This window comes from Calonectris borealis, chromosome 2 (genome assembly GCF_964195595.1).
Source record: "Calonectris borealis chromosome 2, bCalBor7.hap1.2, whole genome shotgun sequence".
NCBI lineage: Eukaryota > Metazoa > Chordata > Aves > Procellariiformes > Procellariidae > Calonectris > Calonectris borealis.
The window spans coordinates 10,514,276-10,537,025 of NC_134313.1; the positions used below are offsets into that span (position 1 = coordinate 10,514,276).

Sequence of the window (22,750 nt, forward strand, 5' to 3'; positions counted from 1 at the left end):
CCTGCTGCCGGGGGAAGCCCCAGAGCCGGAGCCCTCCCTGCCCTGACCCGCGGAGAAGTTGGGATGCTCCCAGCGGTCTTCCCAGAGCTCTGAGTTTAGGGCGGGATTTTCGTTCCCCGCTCTTTCGCTTTTTTTAGGCTTGGGTTTTGGTGGGATTTTTTTTTTTCTCCTTTCTTTCTTTCTTTCCCTCCTTTTTCCTCGTTACCGAGTAAGCCGAGCGTCTGCGATGGATGGCAGCCCCGAGCCCCCCCCGGGCAGAGGCGCCCCGTGAGCCAGGGCGGCGCGCCCGGCGGGGCATGCCCCGCCGCCGGGGGGATGCGGGCGGGCAGCCCCCGGCCGGCGGCTCCGGCGCCGTGACCGAGGATGCCCGCGACCTGGCCGCCTCTCCCCTCCCGCCCGAGCTCGCAGGGCCCCCGCTGACCGCAGCCGCGGGGATTACAGCAGCTCCCGGGCACCAGACCTCGGAGCGGAGCCCCGGGATCCCCGGAGGGAGGAGCTGCCCGCTGTGAACGGCTCTCTGCAAGGCGGCTCCCCCCACCCCTCCGCGCCTCCAGCCTCCGGATGGGGCCAAGGATCGCCCGCCGGGCAGCGGGGCTGCGCCCGTAGATGCTCCGCTCCTCCCTCCTCCTCTCCGGACCCGCGGCTCGGCTCCCTCCCTGCTCACCGCCCCGAGGAGGGCGCGCACCCAGCCCGCCGGGGCCCCGGGGCCGCGCCGCAGCCGGGCTCCGCGGGATGCGGCTCCGCGGGGCTCCGCGGGAGCGGGCGCGGACGCGGGGCGAGGGCCGCCTGCGCTGAGCCGGCGCGGCCGCCCCGCGGACCCCAACGGCCAACCAGCCCCGCCGCCAGCCAAACCGCCGGACCCAGAGACCTGCCTATAAATGTGATCCCCTCACCGCCACCCCGCCGCCGCCACCCGCCCTGCTCCATCCCCTCCCTCCTCTCCCGCGGCTCCATCCCTCCCCCTGCTCCCCTCCCCAAAGACGGTGTCCCCCCCCGCCCCGCGCCGCCGGTGCTCTGCCCCCCGCCAGTCACCGCCATGGAGCTCTCGGAGGTGCGGTGCCTGAGCGACAGCGATGAACTTTACACCATCAACAGGACCCCCCCCGGCAGCGGCAGACCCCAGCGCCTGCTGTGGCAGACGGCCGTGCGCCACATCACCGAGCAGCGCTTCATCCAGGAGCACAGCAGCAGCAGCGGGGGCAGCAGCAGCGGTGGGGGCAAGGGCTTCAGTTCCGAGGAGACCTGCTGCCCTAACCACCACCCTCACCCGCCGCACCACCACCACCACCACCTCCGGCGACAGTCGGCTGGCCGGAGTTTGGGCGGCGAGCGCCACAACAACGGAGGCACCAAAGTCTTCCCGGAGCGCACGAGCAGCAGCGGGGACCTGGGCTTTCTGCCCCTGGACTGTGCCCCCAGCAACTCCGACTTCTTCCTCAACTGGGGCTATACCTATCGCGGGGTGATCTTCCCCACTCTCCGCAACTCCTTCAAGTCTCGGGACTTGGAGCGCCTTTACCAGCGCTACTTCTTGGGCCAGCGGCGCAAATCCGAGGTGGTCATGAACATCCTGGACGTGCTGACCAAGCTGACCTTGCTGTTCCTCCACTTGACCCTGGCCTCTGCTCCCATGGACCCCATTAAGGGCATCCTTTTGGGCTTCTTCACCGGCATCGAGGTGGTGATCTGTGCCTTAGTGGTGGTCAGGAAGGACACGACCTCGTACACCTACCTGCAGTACAGCGGTGTGGTCACTTGGGTGGCCATGGCCACACAGATCCTGGCGGCCGGCCTGGGCTGTGGCCTCCTTGGGGACGGCATTGGCTACGTACTCTTCACGCTTTTTGCAACCTACAGCATGCTCCCGCTGCCACTCACCTGGGCCATTCTGGCTGGGCTGGTCACCTCTGTCCTGCAGCTCGTCATGCAGCTGGTTATCCCCAGGTTGGCCGTGACTTCCCTCAACCAGGTACCGTGGTGAGGAAAGGGTGGGAACCCTCCTCGTTCTCCATCACTCTGGGTGAGAGGAGGTGTGGGGTGTCCCAAGAGGTCCTCTCCCTTTTAGTCAGGTTCTCAGAGGTTCGTTACCTGGAGGGGAGACCATAGGCAAAATGCAACCTTCTCCTCTCCCCCTCCTCAGTCCCCCACTGCCTATCCCAAGGTTTCACCTCAAGCTGGGGATGGGGACACTTCCTGACCACTCTGTCCCCTCTCTGAAGTGTACATTCACTTCACTGTTATCCCTTGAAATAGCTTTGAGGAAGGGAGCTCCTGGGGCAAGTGGGGAGGATGGGTCATTTATCATTCCCCTCCCTTACTTCCAGCAGTGGTCCATGGCATGAGATGACTCTGTCTTGGCCAAACTCTCCCACTGCTCATCTCTCATTTTACTTGCTCGTGTTTTGTCGTTGGACTCGATGATCTTAAAGGTCTCTTCCAGCAGAAATGATTCTATGATTCTGTGATTCTATGCCTTTTAGCTCTGGATCTACTGGGAGGACTAGTACTTTCCTATGTGCAGCACAGCTTGATCTGGGCTATGGGAAAACAGGAGCAAAGCATGCTGCTCTTTTGCCAGGACAGCAAAGCAATGCCCCAGTGAAATCAGGGAAAAGCTCCCCTTGGAGGTTTGGTGTGAGATCCTAGGCTGTCTTTGGAGGGCACCAAGAAGCTTCTTCTGCTAGTGGTCATGGGGCAAACATTGTTGTGCTGCATCCTGACAAGTGATGTCTAGGACGGAGTACTGGTTACATGGGGGAGTGGTGGTGCAGTGCAAACTGCTGAGAGGCGCCGGGCAAGTGTCTCAAATGGGTCTGAGGAGTTAAAACCAGGACTAACCTGGCTTCACATTCATCTGGCTTTTTCCACATGAAAGTGAGAATGCACCGAACTCCCGACATCCCTGCAAGGCAAGAAAACGTTGCCTTTCTAGGGCAACTTAATCCTGGAGATTCTTGCTACTCCCTTTCCCCCTGCTTCCCAGACTGTCACAGCTCTGTGCTACCAATATTTCACAGCAGATTATCATCTCCATTTGGCCGGCTCTGGGGAGTAGGGGAGAAGGGGGTGGAGGCAGTAGCAAATAATCCCCTCCTTTGGGGAGGGTGCAGAGGAATGTGATGTTGGTGGCACGTTGTTTATATGAATGCTGGGAAGTGGCTGATCTTGCACCTGGATGTTTTGATGATGATGGTCCTTGGGACACATCTACCTCCCTCAGACCCCTGCCCACCCCTGTCCATCCCCTTCCTCCACGCACTTGTTAGCTGTGGGCTGCCTGATCTCACTTCCCAGAGGCCAGGCTCATCCTGTTTTGGGAAAAGTGCCTGGATGAGCCCTATGGATGTGAGACAATTAGACTGCGCAGAGTTGTTCCCCAGTTCTTGGTATCGTGCTGATGAATGAACTGCAGCTGCGCGCCATGTCCCACTCCCATGCGCTGCTGGTGCTGGGTCAAAAGCTGTGTGAGTTATGCTGATTTCTTAATTTACTTCCATGTCCTACCCTAGAGCTATGAGTAATGCACTGCTATCTTATTATGCACAGGTATCACGGCTGTTTAGCCGGTCCACACACGCATTTCCCACAGACATTCCTAACAAAGACATTTCTCAGGAGAGATACTAATATCTTCATTTTGCAGGCCGGTACCTTGCCAATTGTGTGAATGAACTGCCTTTGAGCGGTGCATAATGAGAGATTACCAGGCAGATGATTGCCTTCATGAACTACGTATATAAATCTCCTTAACAGGATCCGCACAGCTTGCCACACGTCGGTGTTGATTTACACCGCTCCCGCCTTCCCAGAGCCCACTTAACGTCGCCTAATTACGCTCCGCTTCGGCCCTTTGCCTCCGACTCCCCGTGGGAGAGGCCGGATCCTCCCCTGCCCTGGGCTTTGCTCCCCGCCCCGAGCCGAGGGGGAGCTCGGAGGGGGACGGGGACCCGCTCCCTCCCGCGCAGCCCCAGCCAAGGCACCGCGGCCAGATGCGCGGGGCGCGGAGCGCGGCCGCCCGGGCGCTGTCCGCCGGCGCGGTGCTGAAGCCGGCGCGGCGCTGCGCGGCGCTGCGCGGCCCGGGGGCTCCCTCCAGCGGCCCCGGCGGGAGCCTGCCCGCCGCCTCCCGCGCCTGGCCGCGGTCCCGCCGGCTGCGCCCCCGCGCAGCCCCTGCGCAACCTCTGCGCCTGCCGGCGGCGGGAGCCGCGTCCTCACCGCGCGGCCACCCCTCGGGCGAGGGGCCCCGCGGCAGCCGAGCCTGGCGCCCAGGGGGAGGCGCAGCCCTGCTTAGTTATTTGTGGTGTTGCACCATTTTTCTACTTTTCCCAGAGAATTGCAGAGCGCTTTCAGGTGTTAGGGAATGAGGGCTTTTACGGCTGATGAAGGGATGTAACTATTGCTTTACAGGTGAACACAGAGAATTTAAATGACTGTGTCAAGGTTATATAGGAAATCTTTGGGACAGCACAGATTTCTTGATCTTGCAGGCAAAGCACTCTCTTTTATCACAGGGCTTATTTTCCCAGGTAAAATACTGCATCTTCCCTTCAGAGAAGCCTTACAAGACTAAATGAACTATTTCATTATGTAGCAATACCTGTGACCGTCTTGCTATGCCTCAGGATGCAGACAGCTGCTTACACTGGGCCAAAACCAGGAATTAAAGAAAAAAACAGAGGGCAAAACTCTGATCGTGGTACAGATAGTGGGTTTTCCACTGATTTTTATGAGATCAGGATTTCATGCAGAGAAAATACTGAATTCAATTCTGAACAGAAAGAATTGTCTACCCTGGAGTCAGTTTATTACTGTACCCAATAGTATCCATGGGCACAATTGTTCTGATCCTCTTCTCAGTCACACATAAATCAATTATAAGTCTATTTGAACTCATAAAGTTGCAACAGTTTATACAAGAGGAAAATCAAGTGCTGTGATCTGTTTTCCCTTAATCTCTTAATTAATCTTAGTTTTCATTGATAAATATGTTCAAATCATTAGTAATGCTGAACACAAGCATGCAGTACTACGGCCTGATTCAGCTATTTGTTGAAGTTAACAAAGTATGCATTATCATGTATACAAATAATGCCCACTGTTCACCATTTTTTCTTGCAGTAACACTTAAGAGGTCATCTGATTTTTCTTCCCTTGCATCTCAAAATTAATTTGAACCATCATCCTAGGTAAAGGTGAAGGAGAAAGTCTGTCTTGAAGTTAGTTTTTTTTTTAAAAAAAACAAACACAACAAAGCTAAGGTAGACTCACTAGTTTGAATCCTGCCAACTGCTCAGTGCTTCTGGGGAGCACTACAGCTAAACCCAGCTGACCCCAGCCTGAAATGCTGAGCAATGTGCTGCTGCTCAACCAGGGGAGAGCCGTGAAAAAGGACCTGACACCATGATTTAGGTAAAGGCAACACTGGTACTGACTTGACTAAAGATTCCCTCAGAAAACAAATGAGAAATGCAAGATCCTGCTGGTAAACAAGTAAAGTGCATTGATTTATGTGCCTGGTCAGATACCGTGCTGGGGGTGGTGTTTGCCTCTGACATTCCCCAGAATGAAAGCTTCATTTGTGTTGCATTCATTCTTACTTTTTCCTTGGTGATAATGTGGTATACAATCCCAAATTTCTAAGACCATATATGTGTTTCAGGCATATGGGGAAGAACAAACAACTCAGAGCTCCTTAGTGTTATGTAACATAGGCAGATGATAATATGAATATGAATTTTGACAGGCTTGGAATTATGTAAGCTACAAACATACTCTGGATTTTAATCCTTTGTGCACTCTTCACTCACGTGTGTAAATTCCACTGGAGTCAGTAAGCCTACTCTTGTGAGTAAGTCACCTGCATAAGGGATACCTTGAAGGATCAAGTCCTAAATTACACATATTAAATAAAACTTTAAAAATACATTTAGAAATAACTTTGAAGTGGGTAATACCAAGACTGGGGAAAGTAATTTTTTTCTCTCTGTTAACATCTGTCTTTCTAAGTCTAGGCAGTTCTGTGAATTAATATAGCGATTTTTGCTTGCTTGTTTTTTTTCCCCACACCCTCTCTCAGGGTTATTAGCAGAGGAAAAGGCAGAATTCATGAAGTCACAAGGAGTCCTCTAGAGATAAATCTGTATAACTCTACAATGGCAATTGACAGGTTTTACATGCATATTTCAGCTACCTGTTTTCCAAAATCTGATCATAGATATCAGTATATGAGTATGTACAAAACGCATTAATCTCTTCAAAATTTCTGTCAAATGCTTGTGGAGTATCTGTTAAATCTGTAAGGTATAAGGATATTTCAAAGTTGACTACCATTTGAGGATCAGAATCAAAACACTCCACCTTTATTACTATGGTTGCTTTCGTAGCATTACTTATTATTCGTTTTTCTGCCATAGTCCGTTATGGGTGACTTATAACCTGATTGTGTGATTTTAGACTGGATTATGATCTGGTTTCCTTTTATATCCTGTAATATCACCTGACCAGTGTCAGTGGGTCACAGCATAATTAGATTAGAATTGGATACACTTTTCTCAGAAGCAGCTGCACCATTGTTTTGCTAAGTAGGGCAAATGCATTAGTTATATTTACAATTTGATGATTAATTACCTTCAGAGAGTTTCCTCCAAAATGGAGGAACTTAGGCAGAAACATGAATGAAACCTTTTATCAGTGAGTTTCAGCCTACAACAGTTAGTACACTTGTTCTCAGTGAAAGTTACTTTGCTAGATTTGATGTGACATTTTTTCTGCTGTCAGAACACTTCTGGGTTGGTTTTAAGGTTTTGTTTATTGCTTGCTTGTTGTTTTCATGGCCTATAGAAAGGTATATGCTCTAAAACAGGAGCATCTAATGCAAAATAATCACAGACCAGAGCAGCGCACTTACAGCTGACAGTTAACAACAGATCATGCTGGAATGATCCTTATTAGCCTGTACAGAAGATTGAAGGGGATAAACATCTCCATTCCATCCTCTTACTGCACTTCTTAACCCTGTCAATGATGTGATCTGAACGGGAAATAGAAGAGCACAAAACTAGAACTGTTTAACGGATTCTTCTCTTTCCAGAGGGCAGAGAAGGTGGGGAGTGGAAGGACTCCTTCCTCCATTTTCCTTATTTCCAGAATATCTGCCTAAGCACAACAAAAACTAGAGTGTTTTCATGTAAAAGGTGAATTTTAGTAAACAGAAAGGAATTAAGCTTTTAAAGTGATGCTTAGGCTGATGGAAACTCCAAACCCAAACCCCCTTACTCAGCTGCTGCCTAGCACCCCATCCCTGCAGGCACCTTGTTAACATCACATTTCTTTAAGTGCAGTCTTCTTGCACTTAACTGCACTTCTGTTTCTGAGCATCCCGTCAAGTGCCTCAATGACTCAACGTTCAAGTTGCCCTTCCGCCTAGCCAGAATCCAAACACTGTTCTAGTGGGAACACATTTTGGGGTTGTACTACACACAAAGTGCCTGCCTGATGGCAAAGCCAGATGAGAAGGGGATTGTGCTCTTCCTCTGTGTAACAAATGTGGTGATGAAGATGTTCCTCGGATGTGACAGACCAAGGTTTAAGTCCCTTTTTCCCCAGAGGGAAATGAAATCCTCCTCTCTTACCTCACCAGAGAGTTTCCAAAGTAAACCTTCCCCTTTTCCTAGCACAGCTGTTCTTCTGGGAAGATAAAAGTGAGCCAAAAAAAGAAAGAACAAACAATCCTGACTCTGTAACCAACTGATTAAGGAATTCATCTCTGGTGGTGTCCTTGCTGAACATTTTAGTGTTTTATATAACGCTATTAAGTCATTCCCTCAAGCCCGTGTCCCAACCAGCAGACTGTACAGTCTGGTCGCCTCTCTCTGACCTGATGAATCTTGAATCTCTTTTTCAGAGTGATGCAGCTTCCCTAGTGAACTTCTCTCCCTCTTTATCTGCTGCCCCTCCAGCTCCTCAAAAGCAAATACAGCCTACAGGGAGGCATGTCCTAGGGAGGCAGGAGATACTGAATAAGGGGTGAGCCTCCAGTCATTGAGCTGCTATACAGAAGATATATAGCTATTTTAAAAGACAATAATAGGCTCTGTTCAGTGTTTGAACAAAAAAATATAGGCAGTGTCCTCCGGGGGGGAAGGGAAGTGGGCATGGGGCTGAGAAGCCCAAACATAGGGGAAAAACTTCACAGTGCATCTCTAAATTCTGGGGAAAAACTAGGTTTAAAACATACTCCCTGTCTTTGATCGTTCCCACCTAGCTAGCTCTCCTCCCATTCATCACACTGGCTATTTTGTATTCAATCTGAGACATTAGATTCTTTTTACATGTTGTGTAAGGACCCGTAAGAGCGTGGTGGCGTTCAACATAGGCTTCTGGCTTAAACTCTAGTAGTCACGTGTCTGCAAATGAGGTGCACAAGGACCTTGCTTTGGGACTTCTGAGCCTTTTTTTTTTTTCCATCTAGCCCTTCCTTCAGAGACAAACTCTGTTTCACTTTCTCTGTTCCTGGTGCAGTGCAGCTTGTACCCGTTCCCAGCGCAGAAGGGACGGTAGAGTTGCAACCTGTCCCGAGGAGGGAGATGAATGCAAATGGCCGAGGTAGTGGTGCAGTGAATCTTCAGCATTTTAGTACCAACCTTGTGCATTCAAACCAGAGATAAAAGAGACCTGGCTGGTCAAAAGGGATCAAGCACAAAAAGTACAGAGTACTTAGCATTTCTTGGAACTAAGGATCTTACTTAGGGATCTTATTAGGGACTGACTCAGAGACTCCCAACAGCTTGATTTAGGGACCTTATTTAAAGTCCACAGAGTGTAATATAAAGAATCCCACAGACATTAGGATTTTTAGGTGAAGCAAGAAGATCACTTCTCGGGACTCTCTTTAGGGAAAACGTTGCTCTGAATCCACCTGTCTTCTGAAAGAGAACACAAAAGTGGTCATCCAGCTCCTTCAGGAATCTCTTGGAGTGAGCCCTGTCACTCTTATCTCTCCAAACCCCCAGGTCTGCAGACAGAGGTACGAGTGTGGTGCTGCTTAATCTAGAACAAAAAATATCAGGAAACGTACACAGGGTGAACTGCAAAGCCAGGCAGCTATTGGCTGGAAGAGTAATATTTCATCAGGCGAGTTTTGTTTATTGCCAACTATTTTAAGAAGTGCTGCTATTTCATTTGCCAACTTCTGCTGCTGCAAGGTTTCACGCAGTTAGCCCTAGAGGAGAGGGGAAGGTTGCTGACTTCATTAATTAACCATTGCTGCAGTCTGAGAAACAGCTGAAGCATATCAGTGTAAAAAATAAAGCAAAACTAACCCAAGCCAATTTTTTTTTTCACAACCCCAATTGTACTTCTCCCAAACAGTCTGATGATGATGTTATAATTTTATATGATGCTCTTAGTTTTAATCTAGAGAACAGTTGCCCCCAGTATAAACGAAAGACTATTTGAATGAGTTTAATGATTTAATTCTTTTACCTACTCAATTTTCTTTTTCAATTTTGTTTTAATCATTACTTTACAGTTTTGGATTTTTCTGTATCTTCACTTTCTTTTGTTTTAACAGCAGAGTCCCTTAAAAATAAAATGCAGAAATCCCTCTTCACTGAAATCAATGGAAGCATTCAACAGCGCCAGAATGCTAATTAGGAAAACCAGTTTGTTTCTTTGGAGAGATCTGGTCTCCAGGCACTTTATTGTTTCTCCTTTGTTAAAACTCTGCTCCTTCTTTTACCTGGGAGCTACTCAGGGATGGAGCTATCTATTCTGTGCTGCATGCTTTAGGTCTACCACAGTAGGAGCCTCATCCATCAATCCAGAAGAACGCAATGCAAATAAGGAATAATAATAATCAAGAAAATCAATCAACACAGAAGAACTGCATGATATTATACTGTGTACCAGGTGTTTTATAACTCTGGAGTAAGGATCTTAGATAAAGAAATTAGTTAGATCTCATGGCAGTTACTCAAAGAACTGTACAAGATCTAGATACACACATTCTTTTATTCTATGATTCTCTGTCGTATGTGAAAGTATCTCTAATGCTTATTAGTATTAATAATCTTCATAAGCATACTAGATAGGGTTATAATTGACATAGAAATCATCCCATACGTGCTCAGTATGGATCTAATTTAATGTGCCAGATATGCATATTCTTTTAGAGGAAGGAGTGATATTCACCACAGATTTCAGCTAGGGGCTGGGAATGAGGATCATTCCCATTTCATCACTAAATTTATCATTGGCCTGCGCTGACCCTCACACACCACTTTATGTTTCTGTGCTTCATTTGATTTGAAAATTTGCCTTTCTCAGTTGCTGTAATATGTGACGAATAGATTCAATTGCTTTGAGGTTTTTGTGCAAAACATGCCCGACACCTTCCATGATGCATCAAAAGAGGAATACTGTTCTGACTTCTGTCAGCCACACACATTTTTTGTTAAATAGTGAATACATTGAATGTAGTGGGAATGTTTGCATATAACTTTACTCTTTTTTAGAAGACCACATTCCACATAATTCTCTTAAGGGCTGGAAGGCAGGTCCTATGAGGAGCGGCTAAGGACTCTGGGTTTGTCTAATTTGGAGAAAAGGAGGCTGAGGGGGGACCTCATTGCTCTATGCAGCTTCCTGAGGAGGGGAAGTGCAGAGGGAGGTGCCAATCCGGTATCCAGTGACAGGACGCGTGGGAATGGTTCAAAGCTGCATCAGGGGAGGCTTAGACTGGACATCAGGAAGCATTTCTTTACTGAGAGAGTGGTCAAACACTGGAACAGGCTTCCTAGAGAGGTGGTTGGTGCCCCAAGCCTGTCAGTGTTTAAGAGGCATTTGGACAATGCCATTAATAACATGCTTTCACTTTTGGTCAGCCCTGAAGTGGTCAGGCAGTTGGACTAGATGATCGTTGTAGGTCCCTTCCAACTGAAACATTCTATTCTATTCTATTCTATTCTATTCTATTCTATTCTGTTCTGTTCTGTTCTGTTCTGTTCTGTTCTGTTCTATTCTACTTCAGCCCGATCATCAGTGACTCCAAGATTCCTTTACATTAGTCCGTCTATGCTGAGGGGACTTTAAAGTAGATGCCATATGGTTTATACAAGCCTGAGCTTGCAGCACTGGGCTACAGAGCCAGCCACCTCCTCAGCTGGCCTCCTTGTGACCCCATGCTTCTTGCTTTCACATCCATGCAATGGACCAGTTTCAGTGAGAGGAATGGAGAAGATTCACACCTTGATTAATTTGGTGCCTTAATAGGTCTCTTTCCTAGGATTGGGATCCATAGATTCAAACTGCCTCACCTAGAACTGAGGGAAAACCAGAATTCAAGTCCCGATCTTTGTGCAAATGCTGTAAGCTCTTGAGCAAGAAGAAATTCCATCCTTCCTGGGCACTGAGTGAAAAGATTGTAGGTCTCAGGTTGAGCTCTGTGCTGCCCAGAGAGTTAAGCAAAGATAGGACACATTTCAGGATTCAGTCCATCCCTCTCCTCAAAGGCTGTAGCTATATTAACTCCTCCCAGACAGGGTGCCTGCACCCAACCTGTGAGGTGGGAAAAGCAGGTCTATGATGACTGCCGAACTACACGTGGGAATTGCGGAGGGAGGGTTGGTTGACCGAGGCCAGAACAGTGCCTGCGACCGTTCTGGCAGTTTAGCAGCATAGATGGTTGCATTCCAAAGACGTTCTGTTTGGTGCACTGCAGGGATGCAGCCTCCCCGCCTGCCTGCCCTCCTCTGAATTGCAATGAAGCTGAGTGGGAGGTGTATACTTGTTTTGCCTGTTCAAGGTGCTAAGCGCATATAGTAGCCTATACTTGAAGCATTAAGGGAGCAGTGTATCTCAAAATGGACGGAGAGATTTATAGTAGATTCCTCCAAGATCTGAAGGTCCTTGAGAGCAGCCAGTGAAAATTGTTCTTTGAGACTTAGGCAGGACTTAAGTCTTATGAATCTTGCCCAAGAACGTTACTGTAAAATTTTTTTTGACATTTCCAGAATGTAGCTAAATGCCACTCTGACTGATACTATGATAATTTCCATGTTCTCCCCAATCCCTAGAGTAATAGCAGCTTGTTGACAATAATGGGAAGAGAAGAAGAATTTGTTGTATGTATTTCATTTGTGCTAATGTAATTGCTTTTGTCTGCTATGTTTCATTAGCCACCTGAGAGGCTACAAGAAATGGTAGAAGAACACATGAAGTGTTCCCATTTTCTACGCGATGGTACAGGACAACAGGGCCTCCAATAATCTTCTTATAATTTTAATAGCTCTTCATGCTTAGAAATGATTTTTCCAATGACTTGTCACTTTCTTTCCTGTAAAAATATACTTGTGTCTACTTCTGCTTAAGGGATAGTTATGTACATTATCTGATGACAGCCACTCTTCTTTACTATTCCTCCATAGTAGAATATCTAATGTAAGCATTCAGTTACTCCAACTCCCATCAACAATCAACACAATAACATTTAAAAGCTTTAAAGAGAGGACTGTCAGAGGTAATGTGACTTTGGAGAAGGAGTGTAAAAGAATGCATCTTGACATTATGCCAGTTATTTTAAATTAAAGAAAAACACTCATACGCATAAAGATGGGTATAAGTTTAAGTTGTTTGACGGCCTGAGGCCTTGAAACTTAGTACAAAGATTGTTAAGGTAACTGTTCTTTCCTCTTCAAGCAGCTAACAAAGCTTTTGCTGGACAGATTGCTTTCCATGGCACCAGAACATGCTAACTTCCTTATTAAATTTACAAGTCATCTATCCCAGTGTCGTTTATTAAAGAACACTTTTGATGATGTACAAGAAGGAAGAGTATTTGAGATCACTGCTCGTTTTCTTCTGCAACACAAGACTTCTGTAATTAAACTTGACATAGTTGAGTTTTTAAAATCCAAAAGCAACCAATATATCTAATAAAATTGAATAACCCATATTTAAATTTCTAAAGTTTCAAACCACTGATATGATAGATTTACATATATTTGTATTAGATAGATACAAATACCTAGCAAAGGCAATGCTGTGGAATTTATGCTTTATTCCTTTTTTTGTAACTTGCTTTCAGGTTCAGTAATTACATTTGCAAGTCAAAATAATATTTACTATGTTCCTGAAGTTTGTGTATATCTAAAGAGGGTTTATAGGTGCAATTTAAAAATGGAAAATACACACACCATTAATTAAAAGACATTTTTTTCTAATTACTATCATTAAAAACTCAAACTATAATCTAGAAATCAAACTGTCATCTTCTGGCTAACAGCAATATGGATTCAGCAGTTGCAGATTTGCAGAGAACTTGCAAGGTGCTTAGTCAGAACTTAGTGGCCTTTACGATATAATGACATTTCAAGGAGTCTCAGACAAAAAAAAAGAAAATGCTAGAGCATCCTACAAATAAGGAAAGGTTTAAAGATCCAAATCATAAACACACACATAAAAAAATTCTCACAGACTTTGTATGAACTCTGTGGTCTACAAAACATGGAAAGAGAGGTGGTCATAGCAATTATTCCCAGGATAGTCATCTGGCCTAGAGCCCATTTTTCAATGATGTGATCTAGGGACTTAAAAATACAGGGAGGTCGCAAGTGAGATTTTCAACACTCCACAAGCTAAGGGACTCCTTAAATCACTTAAGTGGTTATAAGAGTATCTCATGGGACTCTTTAAGTCCCAGTAACTCCCATCAAACTCAATAGAGTTAAGCAGTCTTACACAGTGCAGACAACACAAAACTGGGAGGAGTGGCTGATACACTGGATGATTGCACTGCCATTCGGAGGGACCTCGGTGGGCTGGAGAAATGGGCTGACAGGAACATCATGGAGTTCAACAGAAGGGAAATGCAAAGTTCTGCACCTGGGGAGGAATAACCCCGTGCACCAGTACAGACTGGCAGCGGACCAGCTGGAAAGCAGCTCTGCAGAGAAGGCCCTGTGGGTCCTGGTGGACACCAAATTGAACCAGCAATGTGAAGGCTAACAGCCTCCTGGGCTGCATTAGGCACAACATTCCCAGCGGGCTGAGGAAGGTGATCCTTCCCCTCTGCTCATCCCTAGTGAAACACATCTGAAGTGCTCTGCCCAGTGCCGGGCTAGCCAGTACAGGAGAGACATGGACATATTGGAGTGAGTCCAGAGAAGGGCTATGAAGGGCCATCTGACAAATGAGGAAAGGCTGAGACAGCTGGGACTGTTCAGCCTGGAGATGAGAGGGTCGGGCGGTGTGTGTGTATGGGGTAATCTGACTAAGTATGTATAAATACATACCGGGGGTAGTAAAGAAGACAGAGCCAAACTCTTCTCAGCAGTGCCCAGTGACAAGATGAGAGTCAATGGACACAAATTGAAACACAATAAGTTCCACTTAAACATAAAAATACCTTTTTTACTGTAAGGGTGATAGAACACAGTAACAGGTTGCCCAGAGATGTTGTGGAGTCTTCATCCTTGGAAATATTCAAAATCTGACTGGACAAGACCCTAGGCAACTTGCTTTAGGTGATCCTGCTCCGCGGAAGGAGGTTTGACTATATGATCTCCAGAAGTCCCTTCCAAACTCATTTATTCTGTGATTCTGTGATAGCAGTACATGTATTTTTTCAAGTAGACAGATCTGAAGATCTGCTGAGGATCTGGAGGGCAGAACTAACATCTCCAGATCCAGCCTGAAGCAAACACACAGCCAGCGCAGGGCACAGCTCCTGTGATCGCAGTGTGAGACCTGGTTTAATATACATGCCATGCATTCTGCACCCACTTCAGTCCATTCCAGCCTCGAGTCCTACTGTGGGAATTAACTGCAGGCCTGCATCATAGAATGATAGAATCATTTAGGTTGGAAAAGACCCTTAAGATCATCAAGTTCAACCCTAAACCTAACACTACCAAGTTCACCATTTGTCATCACCTGACTTGGCACATCACTTCTTCGTGGGAGTTGTTCTATGGGCTTATCACCATCATATGGTCCAAAGCTCAAAGCAGTATCCTTGCTTTCCCCATGCCCATCTGGTGACATCAGGCAATCCTGGAGCAACAGCTTATAGCAAACATCAGGCACACACACACTCTGTGCTTCTTTTGGGGAACAATTCTGTCTCCACCCGCTAGATCTCTGTGGTATGTGCAATATTACAGGTGGGAGAGCTTGAAGAATATCAGTAACACATGTCCTTTCTTTCCACCAGCAAAAAGAGCTCCTCCACCAGTACCAACCACTCAGTTTCAGATGATCAGATTCCTACATAAGTGTTAGGACATCTCTGATGAACCTGTGTGTGAACTGTGGTCTCACTATGGTTTTCTCAGCAGTCTTAGCTGCCAAAGAAAGCTAGAGGCAGGTGAACCCTTAGGCAGCCTACCAATGCCAGGACAATATTCTGAGCAACTGACACCATCCTTCTTTTAAAAAGCCAGAAACTAACCTTCTCCCAACAAAGCACTGATGGTCTTTAAACACACTGTTTTCAGTTGCAATGGATACTGCTCATTTTCACTACTTCTGTAGGAAGAGGATCGCTCTAGAGCAAAGGAAGCTGAAGGAAGACTGTGACAGCCTTCAAATATGGAAGGGGTTGCTACAGAGAGGAAGAAATTAATTGTTCTTTGTTTCACCTATAACTATCAAGAGATGATGGGCTTAAGTTATTATAAGGAACATTTACATTAGATAGTAGGAGAAACCTTGTAACCAATAACCTAATAACAATAACTTAAATAACCTCATTTTGCTTGGGAGGCTTTATCCTGAGGTATGATTAAGCAGTTTAGAGAGGCATTTTTTAAGGAGTGATTTTGATAATATCCAGGACCTGGAGCATAGGTTAAATGACCTGTCAAGGTCCCCTCATGCCCTACTTTCTATAATTAAATGATACTGGCTCCTAATTCCAACTATGATGCAAAGTGTTCTCAACCCCCAGTTTCCAACGAAGCAAACCATTTTGTATTTCTAATGGTTGCTACACTGAGGCTGATGGATTAGTCTGAACTCGCTTCATCTATGTAGCCTGAAATGCCACAGCTTCAAGGCTTTATATCTGTTGTTTGCTAAGGACATGTTGGATCAACCATTAGCCAATAATATTGCTGATGGTGCAAGAAAATGACAGAATCTAATCATGTCTTCCAAGAGGCTAACAACTGATGAAAGGACTGTATTGTTAATAAAGTCCTGTTGAAGGCAAAGAAACAGCAAAGAGAGAATCTGCTGAATAAGGAGGGGCCGTTTTTACACAGTGGAAAACATTTTTCAGGCCATCATCAGCTCATTTTAATTGACCTTCAATCTTCCTCCTCTTATGTTGTAAACCTGGTCTGATTTGTTTTATTTTTATATATATATAAAAAAATACATAAATATATTCAGAGGATCGTTGTTATTGTAGATTCTGTTCATTATATGTATTTGTGGTGCATATGCCACGTAATTACAAAGAATAAAAATTTTCCTGGTTTTTCCTGCTCTAAGCAAAGTATGTAAGTACCTGTGTACATTAAAAGATACAGATATTGTCTGTGAAATCTTTGGGACTACAGCTGACTTTAGAACTATTCTTAGATATATGGTACACATGAAAATAATGGAAACAATACAGGCATACAGTGCCATAAGTAAATATAGAGATTAGTTCATGCTTGCTGAGTAGCTGGAGCATTGTTAAGAGGTGGAAGAGTCCTGGCTCTTCCTTTGCATCTATATCCACCCTACGCACTGGGAAGCCTCATGGGACAGTTTGTCTCTTGCAAAGTTTCTCCATGTGTAACACCCACAATGGGTCCATTAGACCTGAGGCTGCTTTCTGTTGCTGGAGCAGCATAGCACCTTTCCTAGGGCCGAGCATCCCACCCTGCCGGAAAGCAGAGAATTGGGCTTTTACTTTTGAACAGACACAAAATGTTCCCTTCCTTCTCCAATAAATAAAAAGGCCTTAGCAGCACACAATTGTAATTCAGGGAACACGGTGGCTAATGTTCTCTTCAAGGGCAATAAACTCTGACCTTGCCAGGATATTTTAATCACGTTTTTCATGTTGTGAAGGGCAATTCAGTCTTTCAGCAAAATGCCTTTATTTCCAGACTACAAAATCAGCATCAGCAGTTCAGAGCAACTATAGAGAAACCTTTAATGAAAGATTTTTAGACAGCCATTTCTACTCCTGCTGGATACAGGAATCTCTTTGTAATGATGAATACTTTGCAAATTCATGCTGGGTTTTCTGTTCAAAGTAGAGGATGGCATAAAACACACATGTGCAGTACAGGTGTTCTTGTTCTTCGTAGTGAAAGTAGGGTGGTAGGTAGAGGTAGGTCATCCTGGGTTTTTTTATCGTTATATCATTTTGAAGACAGGCACATCGACAGTTTATGGATTAGGACATATTTTTCCAGAATGTCTGGATGATCCCATCCAAATCTAGCGGTACTGCTGTGTTCCTGCAAGTCCTGGACAGGGCTTGCCTCACAATTGCAAGTCCTGCAGATCAGCAATGTCCTGGACAGGGCTTGCCTCACAATTGCAAGTCCTGCAGATCAGCAATGTCCTGGACAGGGCTTGCCTCACAATTGGAAGTCCTGCAGATCAGCAATGTCTGCCTTTGTGATTCAGCAAAGAGTTTTTAGTGAATAAGTGATGGTCAGCAGGAGCCCCCATCTCCCAGAGGAGGGATTTTCCAACTCTGAGTGGTAATGACTATTCCATTTCAGTTTCCAGTTGAACTCAGTGAAAACCGGGAGCTGAGAGTTACTGTATGCTGCCCACATGCTATAGGTGTCTTCTGAATCTTAAATATCTCTGGGTAACCACATTTTCCCTTCTAGGTGCCACCAGAGTTGTACCAGCCTTAGAAAGGCATTTGTACACCTACAAGGCTGAGCTGCTCAGAAATGCAGTAGTTGCACCTCTTTGCTACTAACTAGAGAAAGAGAAAAAACTATGAGTGTTCTAGGTTTTTGTAGAATTTGCCAAGAACTGAAAATTTTAAAACACACACACAGACGCACATACTTTTTGGCTTTCATTAAAGAATTTTTTTAAAATAACCCTTCATTAAACTTTTCCAGTTATCCAAATTTGTCTTGCCTGTCTCCAGACATCGTTCCCAAATCTATTTTTTTTTTTTAATCTCATGAGGTATTTAGTCTGACTGGTGCTAATTTTTTAGTAATATTTTTCTCCTTAAAAAAAATAATTGGCATGAGGAGGGCAACATGAAGAAGTCATTTGAACTTGTTCTTGTTTTTACCCAGAATTTCATATAGGTTACACATGTGGTTTCTGTACAGTGTTGCCTATCAGATGTCAGCTTAATACCGACAACTAGCATGTTTGTAGTGCTGTCTGTAGACATGGGTTTAATTGCTTTCGGCACTGCACTGAACAAAAAGAAAAGAACTTGAACAGTGGGCCCTGGCTGGGGCCTTATTTTCCTTTAAGAACAGAAAAATCTCATGTTTTTGCCGTTTGAAACTTTTGTACGTACCTTGGAAAGGTACGCACTGACTGGCTGGGTGGCAAAAATTACACTCTAAGAACTGACTTCGTCCTTCTAGGGAAAAAAAATAATTCAAATTGTTATCAAGAAGGAGACATAAGCGATTCCCTAGGATATCTGAAATGCTTCATTTCACTTGTGTTCTGATAGCTATCAAACCAAGATCGTTGGAGGAAACTGCTTAAAAAGCCATCAGAGCCAGCAGGCATATCTCCATCAAACAGAACATGCTTTGGATCAAGCATTAAACACCAGAAAATGTCTCACCCAGTCATTAACTGTGTCCTTTCTCCTTGAGCCCTTCCATAGATTTAACTATTAGTGCTGTCTGGTTCCAAAAAACATCAACCAATTGGGCAGGTCCGTTTCTAAAACTGATTGTCTTTGGTTTTCTTTTTTAAAGCTCAGAAGTAATGTTCTCTCCACTGCCTGAAATTCCAGTAAGAAATCCACTTTGACAGCTGATTCTTGACTTAAATTCTGGCGTGGTTTTTGTGCCACGAAACACAGCATTGTCAGCCTTGGTATTCATACCCCAGCATGTCCAATCCACACACGATTTCTTTTCAAGCACTCATCTGCTGAGTGCTCCTAAGAGAGCAATGTTTACGTATCATGACTGCTGCTACATTGATCTAAACAGTAGACACATAAGCTAAATCCTCACTAAGACCAAACGCTGCTTTGCCCAAGCAAATTTCCCTTTCAAGCCAATGAGCTTGTGTGAGAGCCGGTTAAGACTGACCTTACTCCTGAGTGAGTGTCTTTAAACAACCTGAACTGCAAAAATGTGGACAGCATTCATGGCCGTGCATTGGATCAAACCCTGTATGGACTTGTACACAGCTGTGCTGATGTAGAACATCTGGGGGGCTTCTCTTGTTAGTTTATGTCCGTCAAGATTTAGTACTCTCCAGCAGCTCTCACTGGTATCAGCAGGATTCATTATTCAACGTCAGAGACAGCGGTTGTTTTGTCTTGTCTCATTTATTTAATATTCCATGAAGAGTTCAGTTTCTATTTCTCATGCTTACACAAGCAGTGAAAACAAAGGCATGGCTTGTATTGTCAGGCAAGGAGAATTTGGCCCATGGTAAATATCAGGGTTTGATGTTAATCCCATCCTTGTTTTATACCAGAATAAGCCACTGCCTTCAAAGGAACTAGTCCTAGGTCACACCAGTGTCAATGCAGAATGAATCCTGCGCTATGTCTCCTCTTCTAGCAAAGTGGCAGAAGAAACCTAATCCTTCATTATTTGTCTGTGGTGTATTCTGCCAGCCAAAAGGACTGAATCAACTTTTTCCCACAGCACACACTGTACTTTTGACGTCAGTCTGACTTCTTCTAGCTCACCACACTGAAGCATACACCGTGACTAATAGCAAAATAACACCCACAGGTTTCACAAAGGAAAATGTTTGTCCTCGCCTAACTCTCTGAGATAAAGTTTTAATCCAGCTGGTCTGGAATGCTGTAACCTCTCATGGCTTTTGTCTGGTACATTTCCACTTGCTCCCACGTCCCTTCCCTATTTTCTTTCCAGGATAGTTCCTAACTGAGAGTTAAAAAATTTGAGATAAAGCAGACTTAATAAGAATAGTGAGTAATGTTCGATAGTTATCAATAAAATTCCCATTTAACCTTGAGCAATTCATGTCTTCCACTGTGCCTACGCTGTGTTCAGCTCAGCTCTGGAGGACAAAGGCTCCTGGGCCCTGTTAGCCCATTCCCAACCATCCTAAAGTTTTCCTTGCAGCTTCATCCATATCTTCACGGGCTCTCTATTTCCTGCGGTCTCCCAAGGTCACATCAGCGCTGGTTCTCGGTGTGGTTAAGGATGCCTGAAATTCTGTGTACACTGAAGTCAGACTACAATCCACTACCTTTATGCTACCCAAGATTTCTCCAAAGCGAGGGCAGGCCTCAGGTGCTATGATCTGCCATGTTTACAGCCCAACGTTAGCGTCAGGGATAACTGAGAACGTAGATGTTCGGGTTTTTTGTTGATTTTTTTTTTTTATGTTTTGCTAGGAAAGGACTCTAAAAATGGCGTTGCTAAATTTTGTCTTTTCTTGGGTTTCAGAGGATCATCATAGTCAACAACAAAAGGAGATACTGAGGGAAAAAATAAACACAGGGGATATCAAATTGCTTTCATTAGCGTTTCCAGGTCATTTTTCCAAAAAAAATTTAAAATGGATACAGAGCAGCCAAAACAGAAAATTTGGAGAGAGGAGGTATTTTCCGTGTTACTTCTGGGCTAGCAAACCTACAGCCTGATCTGGGATCAGTAAGTCTACTCGTGTCGTCTCACACATCAATCAGCTGTAGATTCAGTGGCGAACTCCGTCTCTAATGACACCTGTGCAAAATGGCACAGGTGCAAGTGGGAAAAATTTTGGCCTTGCCATTGGCCTTTAGTTAAAAATGCTGATAATAAAGTCTAAAGAGCCTTTGTTTCCAGCACTGTTTTGGCTTTTTGGAGGCAAATAGTTTAAAAAAGGAACAGCTGTGGGGGGTGGTTTGTTTGCCAGCAGGTATAACTGATTAACAAAACCAGCTGATCAGCAAAGCTTCCCACCAGAGTAGAAGCAGGCTTTGAAGGACAAGGGTTGTTTGCAAAAGGACACTCAACACTATGATATCCCTCATCTATTTTTCATTACTAGTATTTTCAGTGCTATTTCAGTTAAACCAATTTACTTTTTAATAGGTATTAGTCTCACTCTCACCCGGACTGGAGTGGCTTTCATAAGGCTGTCTTTATTTCTTGGTAAAGAGTCCAAGAGTAATTTAAGATCATTATGTTTTGCTATTACTTTCTTTTTCCATTGCAATACCAAAGGGGAAAAAATGATTTGCAAAATCTTGCTTCTTTCCTCCACCTATTGCCACAGCTTGATAATTTAGAGGAAAACACACATGACCTGGCCTGACATAGCTAGGAAGAAAAATGAAAAGCTGCTCTTGTGCAGGCTGTTGTTACAACCCTGCAGAATGCACCAAATCAGGGTCACCACAAATCATGACGATTGCCAGTTCCATTGGGAAGAGACATGGAATACGTACTGCAGGTAATTGCTGGGATACGCATACATTTGATCAGATGAAAACAGCAATGAATTGTGTCAGAAAAGATGAACTGTTGTCAGCCCTACAAACATAATTATTTCTTGCTCAGTTTTGACATCCTACTTCGGATAAGAGCCATTATCTAGAACAATAAAAACAGCTGTGCAGAACACCACCCCAAACTCATTTAGCAGAAATGCAGACTACCTAATTCTGTTTTCCTTAAAATGTAGTTAAACTCTTTCCAACGCTGCAAAGCAGCTTTGATGATTTTTTTTTTCTACCATTACTTCTAATCAGTTGTATAATCTATTAAGGGAAGTACTAGGAGTTCTTCTGCCTTGGCTATCTTGCATTGACTTCGACAGAATTACTGTCGATAATTCGAGAAAAATTTCCAAAAGTGACTTTCACTTTAGACGTCCTAGTTTTAGGGTGTCCAGGCTCACCTTTACGCTCAGTGATGCTCTCAGACATTTCCAGACTGGGTGTCAGACGGAATTTTTTGTCACTGAGAAGTTATCTATGATGTCTGATGCCTGGTCCCCAAACACCAGTACATCTGAATTGGGAGACAGTTATTTACAATTCAGACATCCATGTATGTAATGCAAGGGGAAAAATTAACATTTGGTAAGGGTTGCTTCAAAAAAACCCCCAGGAATTATTTTTAATTCTTAATATCTAGGCTGTTGTGAGTGTGCTTTCCCATTTTAGATTATTTTCTCATAAATCTTTGTTTAGATGCTGTAACTTTTATTAGGAGTAATTTATTTCTCTAGTGGCTTTAAATAGAATGTGGCTGCTATTGAACATAATTACTTCAGTATTTGTTTTGAACAGTAAATGCGCAGCTTGTAAGGGAATCAGCTTCCACACTAAAAAACTGTAGGGAAATTTTCGTGAGCTTCGTGAGTCTGAAATATGGAAGTGCAGAAAGGGAAACCCCAAAGCTGCTTTACACTCCCTTCTGAGCAGTGAGCAGGGGAATACCATCAATTCAACAGTTTTCTAACCTACCCTGATTGCCATGGGCTGCTTCCAGGGTGTTCTCTTTTGCACAGGCTTTTGTGCTGTGCCTTGGTTTTTGCTGGTTTTTGTGGGTTGTTACAGGATCTACTCCTGGCTAGACAGCACAGGTAATTTAAAGTAACTCTTTAG

General features: G+C 44.8%; 1 protein-coding gene across 1 annotated transcript in view; it reads left to right on the forward strand.

Annotated features, from left to right (window-relative positions):
- Nucleotides 1–1,036: 1,036 nt before the first annotated feature.
- The window catches only part of ADCY8 (adenylate cyclase 8), a 132,060-nt gene continuing 110,346 nt past the window's right edge, over nt 1,037–22,750 (forward strand). Inside the window, 1 exon segment of the mRNA XM_075141155.1 lies at nt 1,037–1,969. Within this exon segment, the coding sequence (XP_074997256.1) occupies nt 1,037–1,969 (933 nt within the window).